Source organism: Myxine glutinosa, chromosome 10, assembly GCF_964187855.1.
Source record: "Myxine glutinosa chromosome 10, kmMyxGlut1.1, whole genome shotgun sequence".
Taxonomy (NCBI): domain Eukaryota; kingdom Metazoa; phylum Chordata; class Myxini; order Myxiniformes; family Myxinidae; genus Myxine; species Myxine glutinosa.
This window is the reverse complement of record NC_136270.1, coordinates 30,634,476-30,655,407: the sequence shown is the minus strand read 5'-3', so window position 1 is coordinate 30,655,407 and position 20,932 is coordinate 30,634,476. Positions and strand designations below refer to the sequence as shown.

General features: G+C 41.9%; 1 protein-coding gene across 1 annotated transcript in view; it reads left to right on the top strand.

The window, feature by feature from the left end:
• MYO15A (myosin XVA) overlaps positions 1-20,932 on the top strand; it is a 184,715-nt gene that overhangs the window by 54,482 nt on the left and 109,301 nt on the right. Inside the window, exons 12-17 of the mRNA XM_078785176.1 lie at positions 2,411-2,586; positions 2,750-2,834; positions 7,518-7,565; positions 7,661-7,742; positions 14,123-14,250; positions 17,564-17,659. Coding sequence (XP_078641302.1) covers positions 2,411-2,586; positions 2,750-2,834; positions 7,518-7,565; positions 7,661-7,742; positions 14,123-14,250; positions 17,564-17,659 — 615 coding nt within the window. The remainder of the gene's footprint in view (positions 1-2,410; positions 2,587-2,749; positions 2,835-7,517; positions 7,566-7,660; positions 7,743-14,122; positions 14,251-17,563; positions 17,660-20,932) is intronic.

Here is a 20,932-nt window from a genome sequence, read left to right as displayed (position 1 = left end):
TCTTGGTTTTCTGATTTTAAACCTGCTGTCTCATGTTGGTTTTCTGATTTAAAACCTGCTGTGTCATCTTGGTTTTCTGATTTAAAACCTGTTGTCTCATCTTGGTTTTCTGATTTAAAACCTGCTGTCTCATCTTGGTTTTCTGATTTAAAACTTGCTGTCTCACCTTGGTTTTCTGATTCAAAACCTGCTGTCTCATCTTGGTTCTCTGATTTAAAACCTGCTGTCTCATCTTGGTTTTCTGATTTAAAACCTGCTGTCTCATCTTGGTTTTCTGATTTAAAATCTGCTGCCTCATCTTGGTTTTCTGATTCAAAACCTGCTGTCTCATCTTGGTTTTCTGATTCAAAACCTGCTGTCTTATCTTTGTTCTCTGATTTAAAACCTGCTGTCTCATCTTGGTTTTCTGATTTAAAACCTGCTGTCTTATCTTGGTTTTCTGATTCAAAACCTGCTGTCTTATCTTTGTTCTCTGATTTAAAACCTGCTGTCTCATCTTGGTTTTCTGATTTAAAACCTGCTGTCTCATCTTGGTTTTCTGCTTTAAAACCTGCTGTCTTATCTTGGTTTTCTGATTTAAAACCTACTGTCTCATCTTGGTTTTCTGCTTTAAAACCTACTGTCTCATCTTGGTTTTCTGATTTAAAACCTGCTGTCTTATCTTGGTTTTCTGATTTAAAATCTGCTGCCTCATCTTGGTTTTCTGATTTAAAACCTGCTGTCTCATCTTTGTTCTCTGATTCAAAACCTGCTGTCTTATCTTTGTTCTCTGATTTAAAACCTGCTGTCTCATCTTGGTTTTCTGATTTAAAACCTGCTGTCTTATCTTGGTTTTCTGATTTAAAATCTGCTGCCTCATCTTGGTTTTCTGATTCAAAACCTGTTGTCTCATCTTGGTTTTCTGATTCAAAACCTGCTGTCTCATCTTTGTTCTCTGATTTAAAACCTGCTGTCTCATCTTGGTTTTCTGATTTAAAACCTGCTGTCTCGTCTTGGTTTTCTGATTTAAAACTTGCTGTCTCGTCTTGGTTTTCTTATTTAAAACCTGCTGTCTCATCTTGGTTCTCTGATTTAAAATCTGCTGTCTGATGTTGGTTCTCTTATTTAAAACCTGCTGTCTCATCTTGGATTTCTGCTTTAAAACCTGCTGTCTCATCTTGGTTCTCTGATTTAAAACCTGCTGTCTCATGTTGGTTTTCTGATTTAAAACCTGCTGTGTCATCTTGGTTTTCTGATTTAAAACCTGTTGTCTCATCTTGGTTTTCTGCTTTAAAACCTGCTGTCTCATCTTGGTTTTCTGATTTTAAACCTGCTGTCTCATGTTGGTTTTCTGATTTAAAACCTGCTGTGTCATCTTGGTTTTCTGATTTAAAACCTGTTGTCTCATCTTGGTTTTCTGATTTAAAACCTGCTGTCTCATCTTGGTTTTCTGATTTAAAACTTGCTGTCTCACCTTGGTTTTCTGATTCAAAACCTGCTGTCTCATCTTGGTTCTCTGATTTAAAACCTGCTGTCTCATCTTGGTTTTCTGATTTAAAAGCTGCTGTCTCATCTTGGTTCTCTGATTTAAAATCTGCTGCCTCATCTTGGTTTTCTGATTCAAAACCTGCTGTCTCATCTTGGTTTTCTGATTCAAAACCTGCTGTCTCATCTTTGTTCTCTGATTTAAAACCTGCTGTCTCACCTTGGTTTTCTGATTTAAAACCTGCTGTCTCATCTTGGATTTCTGATTTAAAACATGCTGTCTCATGTTGGTTCTCTTATTTAAAACCTGCTGTCTCATCTTGGTTTTCTGATTCAAAACCTGCTGTCTCATGTTGGTTCTCTGATTCAAAACCTGCTGTCTCATCTTGGTTTTCTGATTTAAAACCTGCTGTCTCACCTTGGTTTTCTGATTTAAAACCTGCTGTCTCATCTTGGATTTCTGATTTAAAACATGCTGTCTCATGTTGGTTCTCTTATTTAAAACCTGCTGTCTCATCTTGGTTTTCTGATTCAAAACCTGCTGTCTCATGTTGGTTCTCTGATTTAAAACCTGCTGTCTCATCTTGGTTTTCTGATTTAAAACCTGCTGTCTCATCTTGGTTCTGGCTCACTTTTATCTGCCTGCTTTCCTCTTGATGTTTTAATGGAATATTGGTACAGTACTACATTCACTATTTTCCAATTTTCTGGTTCCTCTCCGGTCTTAATTTAGTTATTAAATATATGTGCTGAACTCTACTAACTTATTTGACTACCTATTCTTATGTAGTTCAATTTTCCCCTTGATAGAAAATCGCTGGAAGTAGAATACTTATGTCGTTGCCATAAAATTGGGGAGGCTCAAAAAATAAAAGTAACTGTTCATGTGGGACTGGTTCATGTAATTGAAAATTTTGTGAAGTACTCGTACTGTCTGCTGGTCTAGGTCTTCCTTAAAGAGCGGTTGTACCTGGTGCTTGAGAGAAGGCGGGAGCGGTTAGTTACCCAAGCTGCAACTACTGTGCAGAAGCATATTCGGGCTTACCAGACTCAGCGACGCTATGCCGACCTCCGCAAAAAGGTCATCCTCCTCCAAGCCCAGGTTCGGGGTTTTCAATGCCGGTACGTAATTACCCAATTCAGCCAGGAAGTATGATACAGAGTGAAATTGCATGGACTTTATCACTACAACATATTAATGCTGTTCTAGGTAATTCATGTATATGTGCTGCAGGTGTTTGTGAGCTATTACTCAATTAATTGTACACATGGTGTGAAAACGCAGGCAGAGGTACCAACGCCTACGGAGAGGCCTGATCAGATTCCAAGCAATCGTTTTGATGTATCTCAATCGCAAGAAATACCTCAAGGTGAATCCAACCTTCAATGTGAATTTATTTGTATCAGGGATGACATGTTTTTTTTGTATACTGAATCGAGGCTCGTGAAAGAGCTAACATTTACTTCACAAACAAATCAACCAGACAAATTTTTTTTTTCTTTTATGATCAAATTATATAAACTAGCATTGCCCGATGCTGTTCTAATCCTGTTGGCATTTTGAAGAAATCGAATTTTGTTTTTTTCTATTTTTTGTGGGGACCTAAAACACATTCCTACATCTAGTAAGGAACGGGATCGGGGATCATTTAATATTACCTTTCGCCACTACAAAGACTTTGTCACGATAGAGCGATTTTTAAAAAATCAACTCCTTTTCTTAAAATAAAAAAATTGTTTTTGCCTAAACCACTACCTGGTACTCTGATGAACCTCCAAAAATTTGACCAATAGCCGTTCAGCTATCTCTGAGAAAAAGCAACACACACACACACACACACACAGATGCAGACACACAAACGGCTCTGTTTTTGTATAGGTGGTATCAAAATTTAATTGAAGAATCCAATATCAATTGTTCGATATCCAAAAAAATCCTTTTTTTTTTACAATGCAGAAAAAGCTTAAAATAATTTTGTTCTGAAAAAGATTTGAATTTGAAAATTCTGAGTAATTATGTTTTATCTCATACTAGCAGGAGTTCCCGGCGTTGCCCTGCATCAATTTGTTTCCCCTGCCCCCCCACTCATTTTTTGTGGGTGCCCAAAACACTTCCCTACACCTACTAACGATAATTTATATTACATATTATAACACAAACATACACACACATCTCGTTTTTTCATTTCTGTTCCTTTTTTTTTGTATCTCACAAACAACACACACACACAAATCGGAGATAATTTCATATTACACTACCGGTCAAAAGTTTTAGAACACCTCAATTTTTCCAGTTTTTATTGAAATTTACGCAGTTTAATGTCTCAATGTACTCTGAAATTAAGCATAGAACAAACAAACAATTGGACGTAAAAAGAAATCATAGAATCATTTTGTTTAACAAAATGTAATTTTAATTTTTGACTCAGCAAAGTAGCCACCTTTTGCAGATATAACCGCCGAACACACTCGTGGCATTCTTCCTACAATGGAAATCAAATATTGTTCGGGAAGTTCTTCCCATCACTGTTGCAGAAGTTCCCACAAATGTGTTGCACTTGTAGGTTGCTTTGATTCCCCCCTCTGTCCAGTTCATCCCAAACCAGCTCGATAGGGTTTAAGTCTGGAGACTGTGCTGGCCATTCCATGATTTGAAGCCTACTGTCTTGTTCTTTTCCTCGAAGGTAGTTTTGACAGAGCCTGGAGGTGTGTTTAGGGTCATTATATTGCTGTAGGATGAACCCCTGACCAATTAGACGTATACCAGAGGGTATTGCATGGCGCTGCAAAATGCTGTGGTAGCCCTTTTGGTTCAGGGTGCCAGTCACTCTGTGCAAGTCGCCGACTCTGGATCCAGCAAAATAGCCCCAGACCATCACGCTTCCTCCTCCATGTTTGACAGTTGATGTCACACACCGAGGAACCATCCTTTCGCCGACTCGACGGCATACAAAAACCCTGCGTGATGAACCAAAGATTTCAAATTTTGATTCATCGGTCCATAAGACCTTCTTCCAGTCTTCAGTAGTCCGCTGGCAGTGCTTCATGGCCCAGGCAAGCCTCTTTTTCTTATTTTGCCATCTTAGCAATGGCTTTCTTATTGCCACTCAACCTGTCAAACCTACAGCTCGAAGTCATCTCTTCACAGTTGAAACTGAGACTTGCTTACTTCGACCAGTGTTAAGCTGTGCTTGAAGCTGATGTCCTGTGAGCCGCCTATCACGCAAGCTGTCGATTCTCAGAAAGTTGTCTTCTGATTCTGTTGTGGCTTTGGGTCTGCCAGACCTCTTCTTGTCAGAGTTTCCTCCAGTTTCCAATATACTACTTCCTGCAGTGCAATATTGTCCAAATAATGCTTCAGAGGGTGTAATAACAGTCTGTACCAATACTGCTTTTATACAGACAGGGGGTTTGTAATCAGGTAATCAACAGAGGTTGGGACACCTGTAGGAATTGTTTGCATCAACTTTCAAGGCTTAATTTACTTACATTGCTGCAGAACAGCTGTAAGTTGTTAACCCATTACTTGTTCCCTGAAGAAGGCCTTTTTTACAATATAACTGTGCAATTTACATTATTTTCCCATTTTTGCTAACCTAAACTTTTTTTTTTAACCTCGAGCAGTTTACTGCTTACCATTGTACCATTTCAGGTTATTCACTGGACATTAAACTGTGTAAATTTCAATAAAAACTGGAAAAATTGAGGTGTTCTAAAACTTTTGACTGGTAGTGTACCTCTCACGTAGCTGCAACGGCTCAGGCACGAGTAGAGTGAATTTGAAAAAATAGAACTTTTTTATTTTTCCAAAATTTATAATTTTTTTTTTTTGCCTAAAACACTGACCGGCATTCACCGATGAACCTCTGAAAGTTGGAGGAAGATCTGTTCAGCCATCTGAAAAAAAATGGTGACACACACACACGGCTCTCTTATAGTAGAGGTTACGATTCAGAATATATATATACAGTCACGTGAAAAAGTAAGTACACCCCATGTAAAGTTTTGACTTTTTCAACATATTTCAACATACAGCTATTTGATCTTCATTTCAACAATATTTATAGATAACGGTGATATAATATAACAAATATCATGAAACATTCACATTTTGTAGTCCATTGTATAATTTAAATAAACATAAATTTCGCATGTGGAAAAAGTAAGTACACCCCTACATTTATCACTACTTCAAATGCCTAAAATTAGAATCAGGTGCACCAGCTCAGGTGCAAATGATTAGAACATCGTCAGAGAGGATCTTGGAGGAACCCGTCTTATTTAAACCTCAGACATTTCGTTTTGTTTGCTCTTTGTTGTTGAAGTGTGCGGTGTCACCATGCCTAGATCAAAAGAGCTCTCTGAGGCCTTCAGAAAGAAGGTTATAGATGCCTACGAGTCTCGGAAGGGATTTAAAAAGATCTCCAAACAATTTGAAATCAATCATTCGACTGTCCAGAAGATCATCTACAAGTGGAGAAGATTCCAAACAACTGCCAACTTGTTCAGGCCAGGCCGCCCCAGCAAGTTCAGCCCGAGAGCAGACCGCAAGATACTGAAAGAAGTCTCTAAGAACCCCAGAATGTCATCACGGGACCTACAGGTAGCTCTTGCCACTGTTGTCAAAGTGCACGAGTTTACCATTAGAAAGAGGCTGCACAAATTTGATCTACATGGGAGGTGTGCCAGGAGGAAACCTTTGCTTTCCAGAAAGAACATCAGGGCAAGACTAAAGTTTGCCAATGAACACCTCGGCAAAGACCAGCACTTCTGGAACAACGTGCTCTGGACAGATGAGCCAAAGGTAGAGCTATTTGGCCACAGTACCAGAAGACATGTTTGGCAAAAACCAAAGACAGCATTTGACCACAAGAACCTGATACCAACTGTAAAGCATGGTGGTGGAAATATTATGGTTTGGGGCAGCTTTGCTGCATCAGGGCCTGGGCAGCTCATCATCATAGAATCCACTATGAATTCTTCATTGTACCAGAGGGTGCTTGAGGATAATCTGAGGCCATCTGTCGGCAAGTTGAAGCTCAACCGAAGGTGGACCTTGCAACATGACAATGACCCTAAACATACCAGTAAATCCACCAAGGAATGGCTGAAAAGAAATAAATGGAGGGTTCTGAAATGGCCAAGTCAAAGCCCGGATCTAAATCCCATCGAGATGTTGTGGGGGGATTTGAAACGAGCTGTGCATGCAAGAAACCCCTCAAACATCGCACAGCTGAAAGAATTCTGGATGGAGGATTGGGAAAAAATTTCTCCTAGTCGATGTCAGAGACTGGTAGACAGTTATAAGAAACGCGTACTTGAGGTTGTTTCTGCCAAAGGGGGCAATACCACCTATTAGAGCCAAGGGTGCACTTACTTTTTCCACATGCGGAATTTGCATTTATGTTTATTTAAATTATACAATGGACTACAAAATGTAAATGTTTCATGATATTTGTTATATTATATCACCTTTATCTATCAATATTGTTGAAATGAAGATCAAATAGCTGTATGTTGAAATATGTTGAAAAGGTCAAAACTTTACATGGGGTGTACTTACTTTTTCACGTGACTGTATATCAGTAATTATGCGACTCCATACAGTGAGTGAAGAACCGCCAGTAAGTTGTCCCATACAGCCCTTGCTGCACGTTACCATGAGCAATAAGCACCGCCTGTCACATGGTACATTACCTTTTGTTTCCACCCACTACATGAAGTCGACCTGGATGCGGTTGGCAGGAGTGAAATTACTATGTATAATTTAGTTCTCCAACCTAATGAGCGAACGCCGTGACGTCACCACCATGTACGTCCGCCCTTTATGCGAACCCCCGGAAGAGCCATCCCGCAGCACTAACGTACATCATAAAGATGAAATTCAGTTATATATATATGGGGAGGAGTGGGGTGACGCAATCACCCTCCAGGTAATGTGCTGATTCCTTTTGAATCCCAAATACAACATAAATTAACATCTGTGGAAGGAAGATCAATCGGGCTGTGACTGGTGGTTGCTCGTCACAATTTAACTGTTATCCTTTTTTTAGATGAAAACCGAGATGCAGAAAAAGCCAACAGAAGACATTCACAAACATGCAAGTTTCGCGTTTTACTTTGATTATATACCATTCAAACATAGGTACAAAAATCGAGTTTGCTTTCATAAATTCGCATTGATTTGTCTACTCAGGATGTCTTCAAGGACACAACTCTAGATGTCTCTCAACTGGACATCCCTGTGGTTCTTGCTGCCATGATGGATGGGAGTCGATGTGAGTAGAAGAATAAGCAATAAAATGATAACCGAAAAGATATCAAATTTGCTTCGTCTTGTCCAAGCTGATGTAAATATCTCACATCATCAGTTTTACAGTCATCCATCGGGTAAAATTGGGAAAAGTGCATTTAAAGCACTCTTAAAAGATGAACAGTGCGATTGGGAAACACACATTTAATGCGCAATTAAAAAATTCACTCGACACCTCTTATCCATGGATGTCACCCTCCTCACGGTTATATCAGAACAAGCTGATTCGTCACACGGTCACAGATTGCTTCACTCCAATTATGATGGTGTGAGTCGTCGCTTTTGATGCATCTCTTCCCTTCGTTGGTGTGCTCACTAAGCATTATGCGATGGCTGTATAGGTACAAATTGGTGGTGAGCAGGTGAGCTGGTGCCAATGAAGGGAAAAAAAACCTGCACAGATAAGCAATTAAAGTGGGAGAGGTGTGTGCTATCCCTCTCCCACTCTCCGTTCCTATGAGCATCGTTGGCTGCAGGTGCAGTAAATGCAACGTGAAGTCTGATGCACATAGGCGCAGCAGACTAACCATGTCGTCGGTATGATGACGGCTGCCCTTGATATCCAAAGTGGACACAACTGTCTGCAGATGCTGCACAGTGAGGCCTAAAGTGGTGCCACCAGACTTTCATGGGCATATTTATCCACGACGTAGCGCTGCGCAGGCTGACCTACAGGTGCGGTTTGATATCTGAGTGTCCTTATCATAGCCTTAGCCTAAAGAGGCATCCCCTACAAGGCAGTGGGGATCCGTTACCCTGAACAAGGGGCCCAATACCAGGTACTGTCAGCCGGAGCCAGCTGAGCCCAGGAATCGCATAGGGTACAGATGTCACTCACTGAGGTAGCTGAAAGACAACTACCCTGCTACCCATTCACCCCAATATGGGGCCGTTCAAAAATTATAACACCTTTAAAAAAAAAAAAATCGTAATTTGCGTTACGTAACACTTGGTTACATAACTTAGCATAATGCTTGATTACTGTGCGTTCTGACATACCTGGCATTCTGATGGGCATGATTAAACCTTACTTATTATTATTAAACGTTATTCGACACATTAGATTTTTCAGGGTCCCTCATTCTGAATAAAACTCAACCCAAACAAAGTCAATGGTTTTTGTAATTTGTGTAACTTAACGCTTGATTACCATGCATTCTAACGAGCTTGTTTAAACCTTACTATTATTCGACATATGATTAGATTTTTCGGTGTCCCTCATCGTAAATAACACTCGGCCGAAACAAAGCGAATAGACATCCGATGCAACAAACTCGAGCAGTATATAATCAGCAGAGGCCTACAGGCCTAATGTGTTAGGCCAACCAGAAAACCAAGATGGCAGCCATATCATTTCGTCTCGGTGCTATTGTGGGTGGAGTCAAACGATAGATGTGGGTGTGGTCCAAACAATGGGTGCACATTTCAAAAATCGCCCTCCAACAAGCACCACAACAACAGCAACACAAAGCTCTTGTAGACCTGTGACATGTCTCAGTTAAAAACCTTGTTTATTGATTTTTTTTTAGGATTTCATAGTTCGCTGTCTTCAATGTACAAGTTGTACAATGTGCTAGTATTTTGTGAATGACTCCCTTGACTTACAGAGACCAGAACACCTTGTTTTCATACTGCCATAGAGTTTATTAGTGTCAGATTGTGGATTATTGTTCCAAATATGCTGTGTCGTTCTGCACAGTTCGGCCAATATGTTTAACTACTGTTTGACCTCTCAAGCTAATGTATTCTCAATGACTAGCAGGGTTACCCGGTGTTGCTCGGGGGTGGAGCAGGGGAGGGCAGGGGAGAAATTGAGAAGGGGTCAGGAGAACTGCAGGGGTGGGGGAGGAGCAAAAGAGCTGGCAAGGTGGGGCAGGAGAGTCTGCGGAGGCGAGAAGTAGGAGAGCTTGGGGTGACTGGGAAGGGGGAAGGCAGGCCAGAATAACTGCCGGATTGGTGGGTGGCAGAGGAAAAACTAAGGAGGGGCAGGAGAACCACAGGGGCAGGGGGGTGGGGGATGGCATGAGAGCTGGCGAGGTAGGACAGGAAAGCCTGCAGAGGCAGGAGTCAGGAGAGCCTTGGGTGACTGGGAAGGGGGCAGGCAGGCCGGGAGAACTGCTGGAGCGGTGGGTGGCAGAGGAAAAACTGAGAAGGGGTAGGAGAACTGCAGGGGCAAGAGAGGGGTAAGAACGCTGGCGAGGTGGGGGGCAGGAGGGTTTATTTAAAATGGTGAGTTGAGGTGATGCCAGTGGGTAAAGGGGTCTTAAGGATCTCCAAGGTCTTAAAGGGTCTTTGGGGTCTTAAAAGTGTTTTAGTGTCTCAAGTGCCTTTGAGGTCTAAAAGGGTCTTAGAGATCTTTGGGTTCTTAAAGGGGAACCCAAACGCAAAATGTTTTTTTTCCTGAAAACCATGGAAAATCTATCACGGTTTAATTTGAAGGGAATTTTTAAAATGTTTTTGTCAATCACAAAGTGTCGAAAAAAGCCCGAGAGTGTCGATTTTCGATTTTTGCCAGTGACGTCACACCATAAATTCACCTTGATCCTCATGTTGGTTTAAATAGAGAGCCGTGCATGTTAAGCTCGGATTCCGATATTGATTCCACCATTAGCAACTCTACAGGTTCTCTGTATGTTGAAACTAATCAGTGGGGATAGTGAATAAACTATTGGAGACAAAATTAGTGATGGAAACGCTTTCGAGGGAATTATGGAGGCGTATCGTTTTGAGCCCTATGTGAGCGATTCAGACGAAGATGGTGTTTGTGAAGATGAGGGTGTGGTGTTCGTAATGCAGATGAAAACACCGGTCACATGTTCACTACAGATTGGTGGGTTTTGTTTTTCTGTTCAAATGACAGTTTTGTTAGGGATTTTGTATTAATTGATAAATCAGTTATATTACTCCAGAAGAAATACGGTAGAGACACAGTTCGGACACCACCGACCAAATGGGCAACGACTGCTTTGTCCAACCTTTGTCCCGTATGTTACAGGATCGTCCAGTTTCATACTTTCCCATGACGCCATTTGTGTCTGTGGTCATGTCGTGTCCGTGTCGGCATCCCGCCCCATGGAAGGGGATTGTGGGGGGATGGTGGATGGGAGGTGCGGGGTGGTGCTGGATGATCTTAGTTTCGAGCGATGGCTGTTTCTTCCCTTTAATCATGGTGATGGCATCCTCTCTCAATTGGTGCAGATAACCACAAGATCAATGGCAATCTCAGTTGTTTCATAACAGTTCTCTGTTATGGGTGTAACTCTGATTCATTTTGAAAGAACACAACTTTGCTGTCTTTGCTCTAATGCCAAGTTCAACGTTTTTTTGGGGCTTCCTCTTCTCATCAGCAGTTTTCAATTACTTGCAAGTCAATTAGCTTGAAATATGATATAATTTGTCTGCCATTTTCATCCTTTGTTGTTATTGTTGTTTGTTTTTATGCTTTAAAGCCCACCCATACTGAAAAGACAATATTGTGGGCCTACCTTCTGGATACAGGAATAATACAGTACAGTTTATGAAAGCAAAAGTGGTTTAGTTTAGTTTAGTTTAAGTTTTTATTGGATTATGCAAGCTGGGCTTGTTGCGTCATCCCATATATGACCCTTCCCAATAATGATCTGGTGCTTGCATGCATACTACATATAAATTACAGGAGGACTATAACCATAACTCCTAATTTCATTCAAGTGATGCACTTCCCATGCTACATGCCGTGTATATGTGTGGTATACAGGTAAGTTCTGGCAAATACACCTTGATCATTTTGTGCACTGGCCTATTTCTAGAATTTGAAAATTGAGTAGGGTACACTCACCAAAGAGATGGTCTTTGCAAGAAATCAACAAAAGTTTGCAATCATACAGGGTGTCTCCAAATAGATGGAACCCATTAACATGATAATAATTTATTACTCAGACAAGAAACTCCAAAAAAGATTACATTTCCTGGAAGCTGATATGATAACAATTAAAAAACTGAAGATTTGAGGTCTCTAGCTCAAAGGATACATTTATTAGAGCACATGTTCCAAATGACCGCCTTTGCGCCTTAGACACACTTGAAGCCGATGAGCGAAGTTGTCAATCACTCTGACACACTCTTCCTTCCTGATGGCACGAATCTTCTGGGTGATGGCCACTTTCAGTTCAGAAATGGATTGAGGACGATTCTCATACACGTGGTCCTTCAAGAACCCCCAGAGATAAAAAAAATCTGGGGGGTTCAGATCGGGTGAATGCGGAGACCACTCGGGTTCGCGGCACCTGCTGATCAGCCAATCAGGGAATCGGTGGTCCAGTCACTCCATCGTGATGTTGGCTGTATGTGGAGTTGCCCCATCTTGTTGGAACCATTGCACATCTCGATTCACGCCACGACGTCTCCCAAGTCCCCTCCAGAACATGTTGAGCACCACAATGTAACGCTCCTTTGTGACAGTGACTACCTCCTCGTCTGTGTCTTCAAACCAAAACGGTCCGATTATGCCATGTTTTGAGATGGCCACCCAGGCCGTGCATTTCACAGAGTGCAAGGGCCTCTGAAGCACCTCGTCTGGGGCTTGTGTGCCCCAGAACACATTGTTCTTGCTATTGACATGCCCACAGAGCAAGAAGTGTGCTTTGTCGCTGAACCAAACATCATCAAGAAAGTCAGGATCCTCTTTGATCTTGTTCTCGAACCACCGGCACATCACAACACGTTTTGCCATGTCAGCTGGTGTGCGTTTATGCTCGATCTGGATCTTGTATGGGTACAGCTGAAGATCCTTGATCAAGATTCTTTGCACCGACGCACGTGAAAGACCCAGCTCTTGGCTACGTCTTCGGATGGACTTTTTCGGGCTCCTTCCGACAGAATGTCTCACCGCATTCACATTGTCAGGAGATCTTGCAGTCAGCTTCCTGCCAGAACTGGGTGTTTCTGCCTTCTGCCTTCTTCTGCAGCTAACGCGTAGGCTCGCCCGTCCCTGGTCCGCCGGGGCTCCGCGGGTGTCCTACCGTGCCTGGCGCCGCTATTCTCTCGACTTCCGGGAGTAGGTGCCGGTGCCCGGGGACGGATTTCGCTGTCTAAACATGGTAGCGCTAGGCCAGTGGGACCGCCGGGACCTACGTGCACTCACAAGGTATTCTGCGCGTGGGCGGCAGTATCAGACCGGGGCGCCCAAACGCTCCTCGGCTAAAGTTCATCCTGAAGTGCCCACATTGTGCGGACAAACTCCACCATTGGCCGGTCACACTGTGCCTATCGGCCGGCCTCGAAGACCGAAATTGTGTCGGTTACCGATCCTCCGGGTTCGTAACGATGCCACCCCGAAACGTGTGTGTGTGCCCAACGATAAATGTGGTTTTTCTGGGGATAGTTGTTAAAGTTGAACTTCCTGCGAAATTTTGCTTGCACGGTTTTGAATGATTTCGTCTCCAAATAAGTAGTGATGCAAAATATTTTTTCCTCCTTCGTCCAAGGCATTTGATTGAAAATTATTAGTTGTTATGGTCTCCTCTCTTCAAATCTGAAAAAAAGAACAAGAACATTAATATTGGCAGAATTATTAGCAGTGACATGGGTTCCATGTATTTTGAGACACCCTGTACAAGATGGTCAACTTAATACAACAACAACAACAACATGCATTTTAAGGCCATTTTCCCTGCTAGAGCGGGGTTAGCCTTGCGGTCCCCATGACAATCTTCTCCATTTTGCCCTATTTTCTGCATCTCTCCTTGTTAACCCCCTTGCCCGCATTTCTTCTTCCACCATCTTTAGCCAAGTCTTGCTCGGTCTTCCCCGTCCTCTACTTCCTTCTACATTCATTTCCATCACTCTTCTCAACCAGTCACTTTCATCCTTCCTCAACACATGACCAAACCATCTCAACCTGTTCCTCTTCACAGCATCAATCACAGGCTCTATTCCCATCATCTTTCGCAATTCATCATTTGTCTTCCTCTCTCTCAACGATACTCCACACATCCACCGAACCATTCGCATTTAATAATGCTTAATAAATGCTTAATTTAAAGATGGTCAACTTAATACCTCTTTATATATATGGGAAATGTCCTTTACAAGGCCTTGCTCTCTGCTTTCCTTGGGCCTGGTGGGCATTTTAATTGGATCCATTTCAATACGAAGAATTAAGTTGAATGCAGTACCAAGAAGCTCATAAACGATCGAAAGACTCTGCTATTTTGCCACCATTGTGAATAAGTTATTTTTTCTTAAATTGTGAAACTTTTTGATTTTTCCAAACCTTGTAATTATTGAATAGTAATGGCTGTTACTTTTGTTAAAAATCAGAACCACCTGAGAGGGATTTCTGTTTTTGTTGTTGTTGGTGTTTAGATGTCGGTCACATTCATGACGGGAAGGTTATCCGCACAGAAGCACCTGCATGGCTGGATGACCTGCCACCATTGCCTATGGACATCAACAACTTCCCCTTCTCCAAGTTTGTCAGCATGCATTTCAAGGTGTCCATTGGCCTCAATTTCCTGCATTTGTTTGAACTATTTGATGGTTGACTTCAGCAGCAGCTGATGGGGTTGACATTGTATAAACTAATAATAACATTCCTAATTTAATCTATGTTCTTTCTCTTAAAAGATGCAATTTTTTTCATTTCTTATTTTGCTTCTCACACCATTTGCTGCATAAAATTAGTTATTGTAAAAAATAAAAAAATAAAAAATATATATATATATATGTATGTATAATACAATATATATAAAGCAATGTAATTTTAAAATGTATATTATTATGCCCGACCGCAAACTTGCCTCCTGTTCGATGAGGTAGTAAGGCACAGGGTAATCCCCTTTTTCCCTTTTTACATCCCCTTTTTTCATAAACATCCCTTTTACCTTTATATATGTCGTTAACAAATGTCGGCAGTGTATGTTTATAAATATAACCAGTATATGAATATGTGCTTGTATGTGTTTATGTATGTGCACGTGTACAGTACCAACTGTAACATAAGCTCACTTTCATTTAAATCGAGGAAGGTAAGTAAGCGTTAACGATATGTCTTCTTTTTGTATATATTTTATTCATATATTAACATCATACCAATGACATATGCCTGCTGTTCTTGTAGACTGAGAAGAAGGCCTGTGTTGGCCGAAAGCTTGTCTGAAAACTTAATTTTCAAGTTGACTTAGAACCAAAAGTTCATTGGAATTATGTTGAAATTATTCTAGATTTTGTTAATGTTACCTTTAAAAGAAACAAAAACCACATTTGACATTTCGAAGCAAATAAATTGATCCTTGAAAGTGATGTAAACTGATATTGAACTCAATTCACGGACAGTACTGTGTTAAACTTCTGTACGTTTTCCAGAAGTATTTCTTTATTTTGCACATTAGCCAAATGTTTTTTTAACAAAAACAAAAGTTAAATTACGACTGGGATTACGGACAGTAAAATTACAGTTCAGTACGTCGTGCAACCCCCACGAGCATTCAGGAGAGCACGTACACGTTGAGGGATGCTGCTCACGAGATTTGCCAAGGTTTGGACAGGAATCGCTTGCCATGCAGTGACAATAGCCTGCTGCAATTCACGCACAGAGGCAGGCTGCTGGTCCAAGTTGTCGATTTGACGCGTTAATTCTGCCCACAAGTTCTCTATCGGATTCATATCCGGGGACATGGCAGGCCACTCCATATGCTCTACACCACGGTCAGCAAGAAAGTGTTGGATCATGCGAGCACGATGAGGCCATCCATTGTCATCTAGGAAGACAAAGTTTCCTCGAAAGGCTGCACGAGCAAATGGAAGCAATGTTTCTTCCAGAATGGCCCTGTACTTGAACTGGTTCAGGTTTCCATTCAGAACAACCAGGTCAGTTTTGCCCCTGCATGAAAAGCAGCCCAAACGGTCACCCCACCACCTCCAGCTTGGACTCTTGGCACTATACAATCTTCGTTGTAGGCTTCATGCACTTGTCTGCGCACTCGGACATGGCCATCTTGACGATAGACCAGAAATCAAGACTCGTCACTGAAGATCACGTGATTCCAGTGTCCTGGCTGCCATTGACGGTGCTCTCTGGCCCACTGCAATCGGCGCTGGCGGTGTTGTCTTGTCAGGCGTGGCTTTCTCAGGGGACGCCTGGCACGATAGCCTGCTTGAACCAGTCGTTGGTTGACTAACCTTCTGGATACAGGCACAATTGTCAGTTGCTGCCACTCAGCCCTAAGCCGATTAGCTGACTTGGTACGGCCATTGCGGACTAACCGGTGCAGCTGGCGATCATCCCTCCTTGTGGTTCTGCGGGGACGTCCTGGCCTCGATATTGGAGTAGGGACACCCCTCTGAGCATTTCGTTTCGGGATCTTTGACACCTGACCTTGAGTGATGCCATACTGCTGAGCAATAGCGCGCTGTTTCATGCCGGAATTTCGTAAAGCCACCACTCCATGACAAACAGCATTGTCGAGATGACGGACCATCTCCAGAGGAAGCGACAAAAACTTTTGTAGACGTGCAGCAGTTGTTTTCCACTAATACAGAACGCAACAACCCTTATATACCCGATTGTGAAGCCAATCGTCAAATGTACCTGTCCGTACATTTCGTCATGTCACCTGTGATATAATCCTGTTATTGACTTCTTGCTGCGACCGACAATCAGTGACATGGTTCTTTTAACAAAGAAATCACCGAAGCGTAAAAGAAACTCACCAAATTGATATACTGAGTTCAGAAAGGAAATCGAAGTCAAGAAAAAAAAAATATTCCATATTAAATGCCACGTCTGTATATACATATATGTATACATATATATATATATATATATATATATATATATATATATATATATATATAATATATATATATATATATATATAATATATATATATATATATATATATATATATATATATATATATATATATATATATATATATATGAGCAGGATTATAAATAACCAATCGATGTATGTGGGAAAAAAACATTTTAATGGAAAAAAAACAAAACAAAAAAAAAACCCCAGCCTGGGTGCATAATTTCCCCACATATATTGATTGGATACAAATATATACAGTATCTATCTATAATTCCAGTAATCTCTGTCTGTACGTTTGTACGTTTGTCTGTCTGTGACCGCTGTTTCTCGACAACCACGGGTCCGATATACTTTTCACTTGCCAGGTATATTGCTGGGGACCCGAGGATGTGCCTTTTCAAGGTTTCATATTAATCGGACAATTACTTACCGAGCTATGTCCAAAAAACGATTCAACCAATCAGAGAGCAGCGAACGATCGCGTGTGCCGAACGTGGCGGGCACACTCTGCCTCGGATGGCACATTTGAGAGCGTATTCATTTATTTCACGTTTGCAAACTATGTTGGCGTTAAACTATGTTTTACAACTAATAAAAACGAATTTGCGATTCATTCGCTTTCCTGCGCGTTTGTGCACGCGATGGCGATTTCTTTACCAAACTCCGGAAGCCGTTCGCTTTGGACCAAACCATTGCATGTAAATAGAGGGGGGGGGATTGTCACCACTCGCAAGCCGTTCGCTTTGGACCAAACCATTTCATGTAAATAGAGGGGGGGGATATAATTTTAGATATAGATATAGTACGGGCATGCCCTAGTATCTATAATAATAAAAGGCAGTCTGTCCGTCCGTCCGTCCGTCTCCTCCATAACTCCAAAACTATGAAACCTAGCGGCCCTAAACTTTGCATGCAGGTTTTTGCCTTATTTGCATTCAGTTGTAATCACCACAGCTGACTATTGGGAACGTTTGTTGTTTGTGCTGCAGAAGCAGTCACTTGGAGTGGCCCTCAGCAACCCACCATCTACTCTTACACACATACCTGAAGACCTTCACTCAGATGCTATGGAGATGTTGAAGATGGTAAGACAAATCATTGTTCATATTATGGAATAATAAGCAATTTCAGATGGGATAACATAATTCATTCTTTGAAGAATGATGTGTTCTGTGGTGTTTCAGCTTCTTCGGTCGACATTGTGACAGCTCTCATTGGGATATTCTACGAGTGTGGGATTGAACGCAAATTTACATCATTTAGTAATTACTCGGGGCCCATTGGTCCGTTGTACCAAATTTTCATTAGTCTTCACCGCCTTGTAACATACCTGCCTGCCGGAATCATGGGTCTCGGAGTCTTTTAGATGCTTGGGGACTTTTGGTCTCTTAGGTCTTAAGAGTCTTTTGGGTCCTCTGGGTCTTTGAGGTGCTCTGGGTCTTTTAGGTCATCCAGGACTTTTGGGTCCTCGGGGACTTTTGGCTTTTCTGGGTCTTTTGGGTCCTCGGTGACTTTTGGGTCATCTGAGTCTTTTGGGGGCTATTAGGGTCCTCGGGAACTTTTGTGTCTTCTGTGTCTTTTGGGTATTTTGGCTCATCGGAGACCTTTGGGTCCTCGGGGACTTTTGGATCTTCTGGGTCTTTTGAGTCTTCAGGAACATTTGTGTCTTTTGGGTCCTCTGGGTCTTTAGGGCTCTTTGGGGTCTTAAGGATTTTAGTGGTCTTATGTGGTCTTCAAAGGTCGAAGGGGTCTCAGAAGTCTAAAGAGTTAAAGGTACATTTCAATAGTATGTTATCCGTAATTAATTAATAGACACAAAAAGTATGCCACACACACACACACACACACACACACACACACACACACACACACACACACACACACACACACCTCATCCATTTATAGTAGATCTTCATAATCATATTGCTTCGATACATTAAGGGGTGTTTTTTTGTCGCCACCGAAAGGAAAAGGTACTTTAAAAAATATATTATGCAGTAAACATCTTGTCTACAGTGGTTGAAAAGCCAGCCGGGCTACTCCACATCCCCGGCCAAAATGATTTAAGAGAAATATTATTTTATAGTCATTACTTGGAAGAGTGAGGGCTTGGATGAGTCAAAATTCACTCAAATTGAACAACGATAAATCGGAACTTGTTTTCCCTGGTTCAAAATTGTGACTAGTTAAGATACGTGTGTTTAATAGCCGGCAAAGCCGGTGTTGTGAATGAACGCGTACGTATTATGTTGAAAAGCCAGATTTTGCTGGATCCTTTGAGAATTTCGAAGCTTTGACGCACCAAATCGCTCCATGGAGGCCGCCATCTTGCGGATGCGGAAGTATGCATAAAAAATTGCGAAAAAGTTCAATAGGAGTTTGTTTCACCCGGCTTTGTTTGATTCACAATCTTATGCACCTCTAATTTGTAATTAAAATACTTTAAGACCAACCTCGTTCCCCGGGCCCACATGGGCCCAGGCTATCTTCAACGAAAATCTTCACCAATGAGATTCGAGCATTTGAAAAAGTATTTCAAAAAAGCTTATTACGCGTTTCGGAGGCTGAAAACGGCGTCAAATATTCTAAAATTGACGAAGAATGATTTTTTAGAAATCTCGCGGCCGTAGGGTGTAGTTTTTCACGGCCGGAAATATCCGAAGTTGAGACGGAATTCATCGAATTAATCAAGAAGTAAATTTTACAAATTTTAATCTCATCCAGAATGCAAATGGTGTCATTTTGAACGAGGTACGGTACCTACTACACCTACCTACTACCGACTACCTAACCTACTGATGCCATAGTAATGGGTAAAATAGTGGCAAGAGGCTTTGGCTTCGCCGGCTCATTGCAGCTTTGCAGTCGGGTACTAGTATATATATAGGAATTTGTACTTCCCTGTTGCATCAACTTTGTAACACACAACTTGTCCGACTCCAGAAGTTACAAAATACTGCCGCATGTAGGCTATTGCCACAGTCTTTTTTTTTTTTTTTTTTTTTTTGTATACAAGATCGAGGCTCGTGAAAGAGCTAACATTAATCACACAAAAAGACAAACCGACACACAAAACACAAAAAACAAGGGGAGCGGCAGACAAGATGGGGAGAGAGGGGGAAGGACACAAACACAACATTTGAGAGCAGGGACATCGGGAGGACTTGGGGGGAAGTGGGAGAGGAATAAAACATATGAACACTGCAAGGACTCTGGGGTGAATTACCGGGGGTAGAAAAGATCAAGGTTTTCGATGGGGGAAGATAAGAGATGGTGGTGAACAGCTGTTTTAAAGACCTGGAGGGAGGAGTGGGATTGAAGGGAGTGAGGGAGTTTGTTCCAGAGGCGGGAGAAAAGGGGAATGAAAGAGTGAAGGTGAGCAGAGAGCCTAGATTTTGGCAGTTTAACCATAAGAGGGTTGCAGGCAGATCTTGTGCGACCTGAAGGAATATTGGGGGGACAGAGCACAGAGAGAGCTGGGGGAGCAAGGCCGGAGAGGAGTCGGTAGAAGACAGAAAGACCACCAACCTGCCTACGGTGAGTGAGTGAAAGGCCCTCGGAGTTGACTACATCGCAGGAGATTCCAATGATTCTGAAAGCTTTGGCCTCAACAGCATGAAGCCGAGCAAGGTGTGAGGCAGGAGCACCAGCCCAGAGGGGGGAACAGTATTCCATTGAGCTGCGGATGAAAGCCTTGTATGTGGTGAGGAGCTCAGGTGTGCCAAGGAAGGACTTCGCACGACGGAGGATGCCCAGTCGGCGACTGGCTTTGGAGGCCAGCTTGGAAATGTGGTTTTCCCAAGAAAGATCATGGCAGATAGTGAGACCCAAAAGCTTGAGCGACAGAACTTCTTGGAGAGGATTGTTGAGAAAGTAGATGGGAGGGAGTCTTCTCGTAGTCTTCTCGTAGAGTCTCAGATGGGAGTCTTCTCGTAGAACCCCTTATGACACCCACACCAAAGACATTCCATTGGTTCCCGGTTTCTGGTCGGATTGTGTTCAACTCATTTTTGCTCGTGATTCATTCAAACTTCGCCCGTCTCCGAAGAAACAAAACTTCCGCAAGTTATCTGTAGCTTATCCTCCCTTACTGCTTTTAAAGGTGCATGCACTTAAGACCCATCTCCTTTAAAAGTTTAATTTGAATAATAATATTGAATTTGGGATTTTTATCTGTTAATTAAATAAATTGTTATTATTAAATAAATTGTTATTTTATTTTAGGTTAAGGTGGTAAAAGTTTTAGCCTAGTCATGAATTTTGTGTTGTTTTGTACCATGGCGGATCATTACATGAGCATCATCTTTCTTTCTTGTTTTCTTGTTTGTTTGATCGGGCGATATCTCAGCCATCCTTTG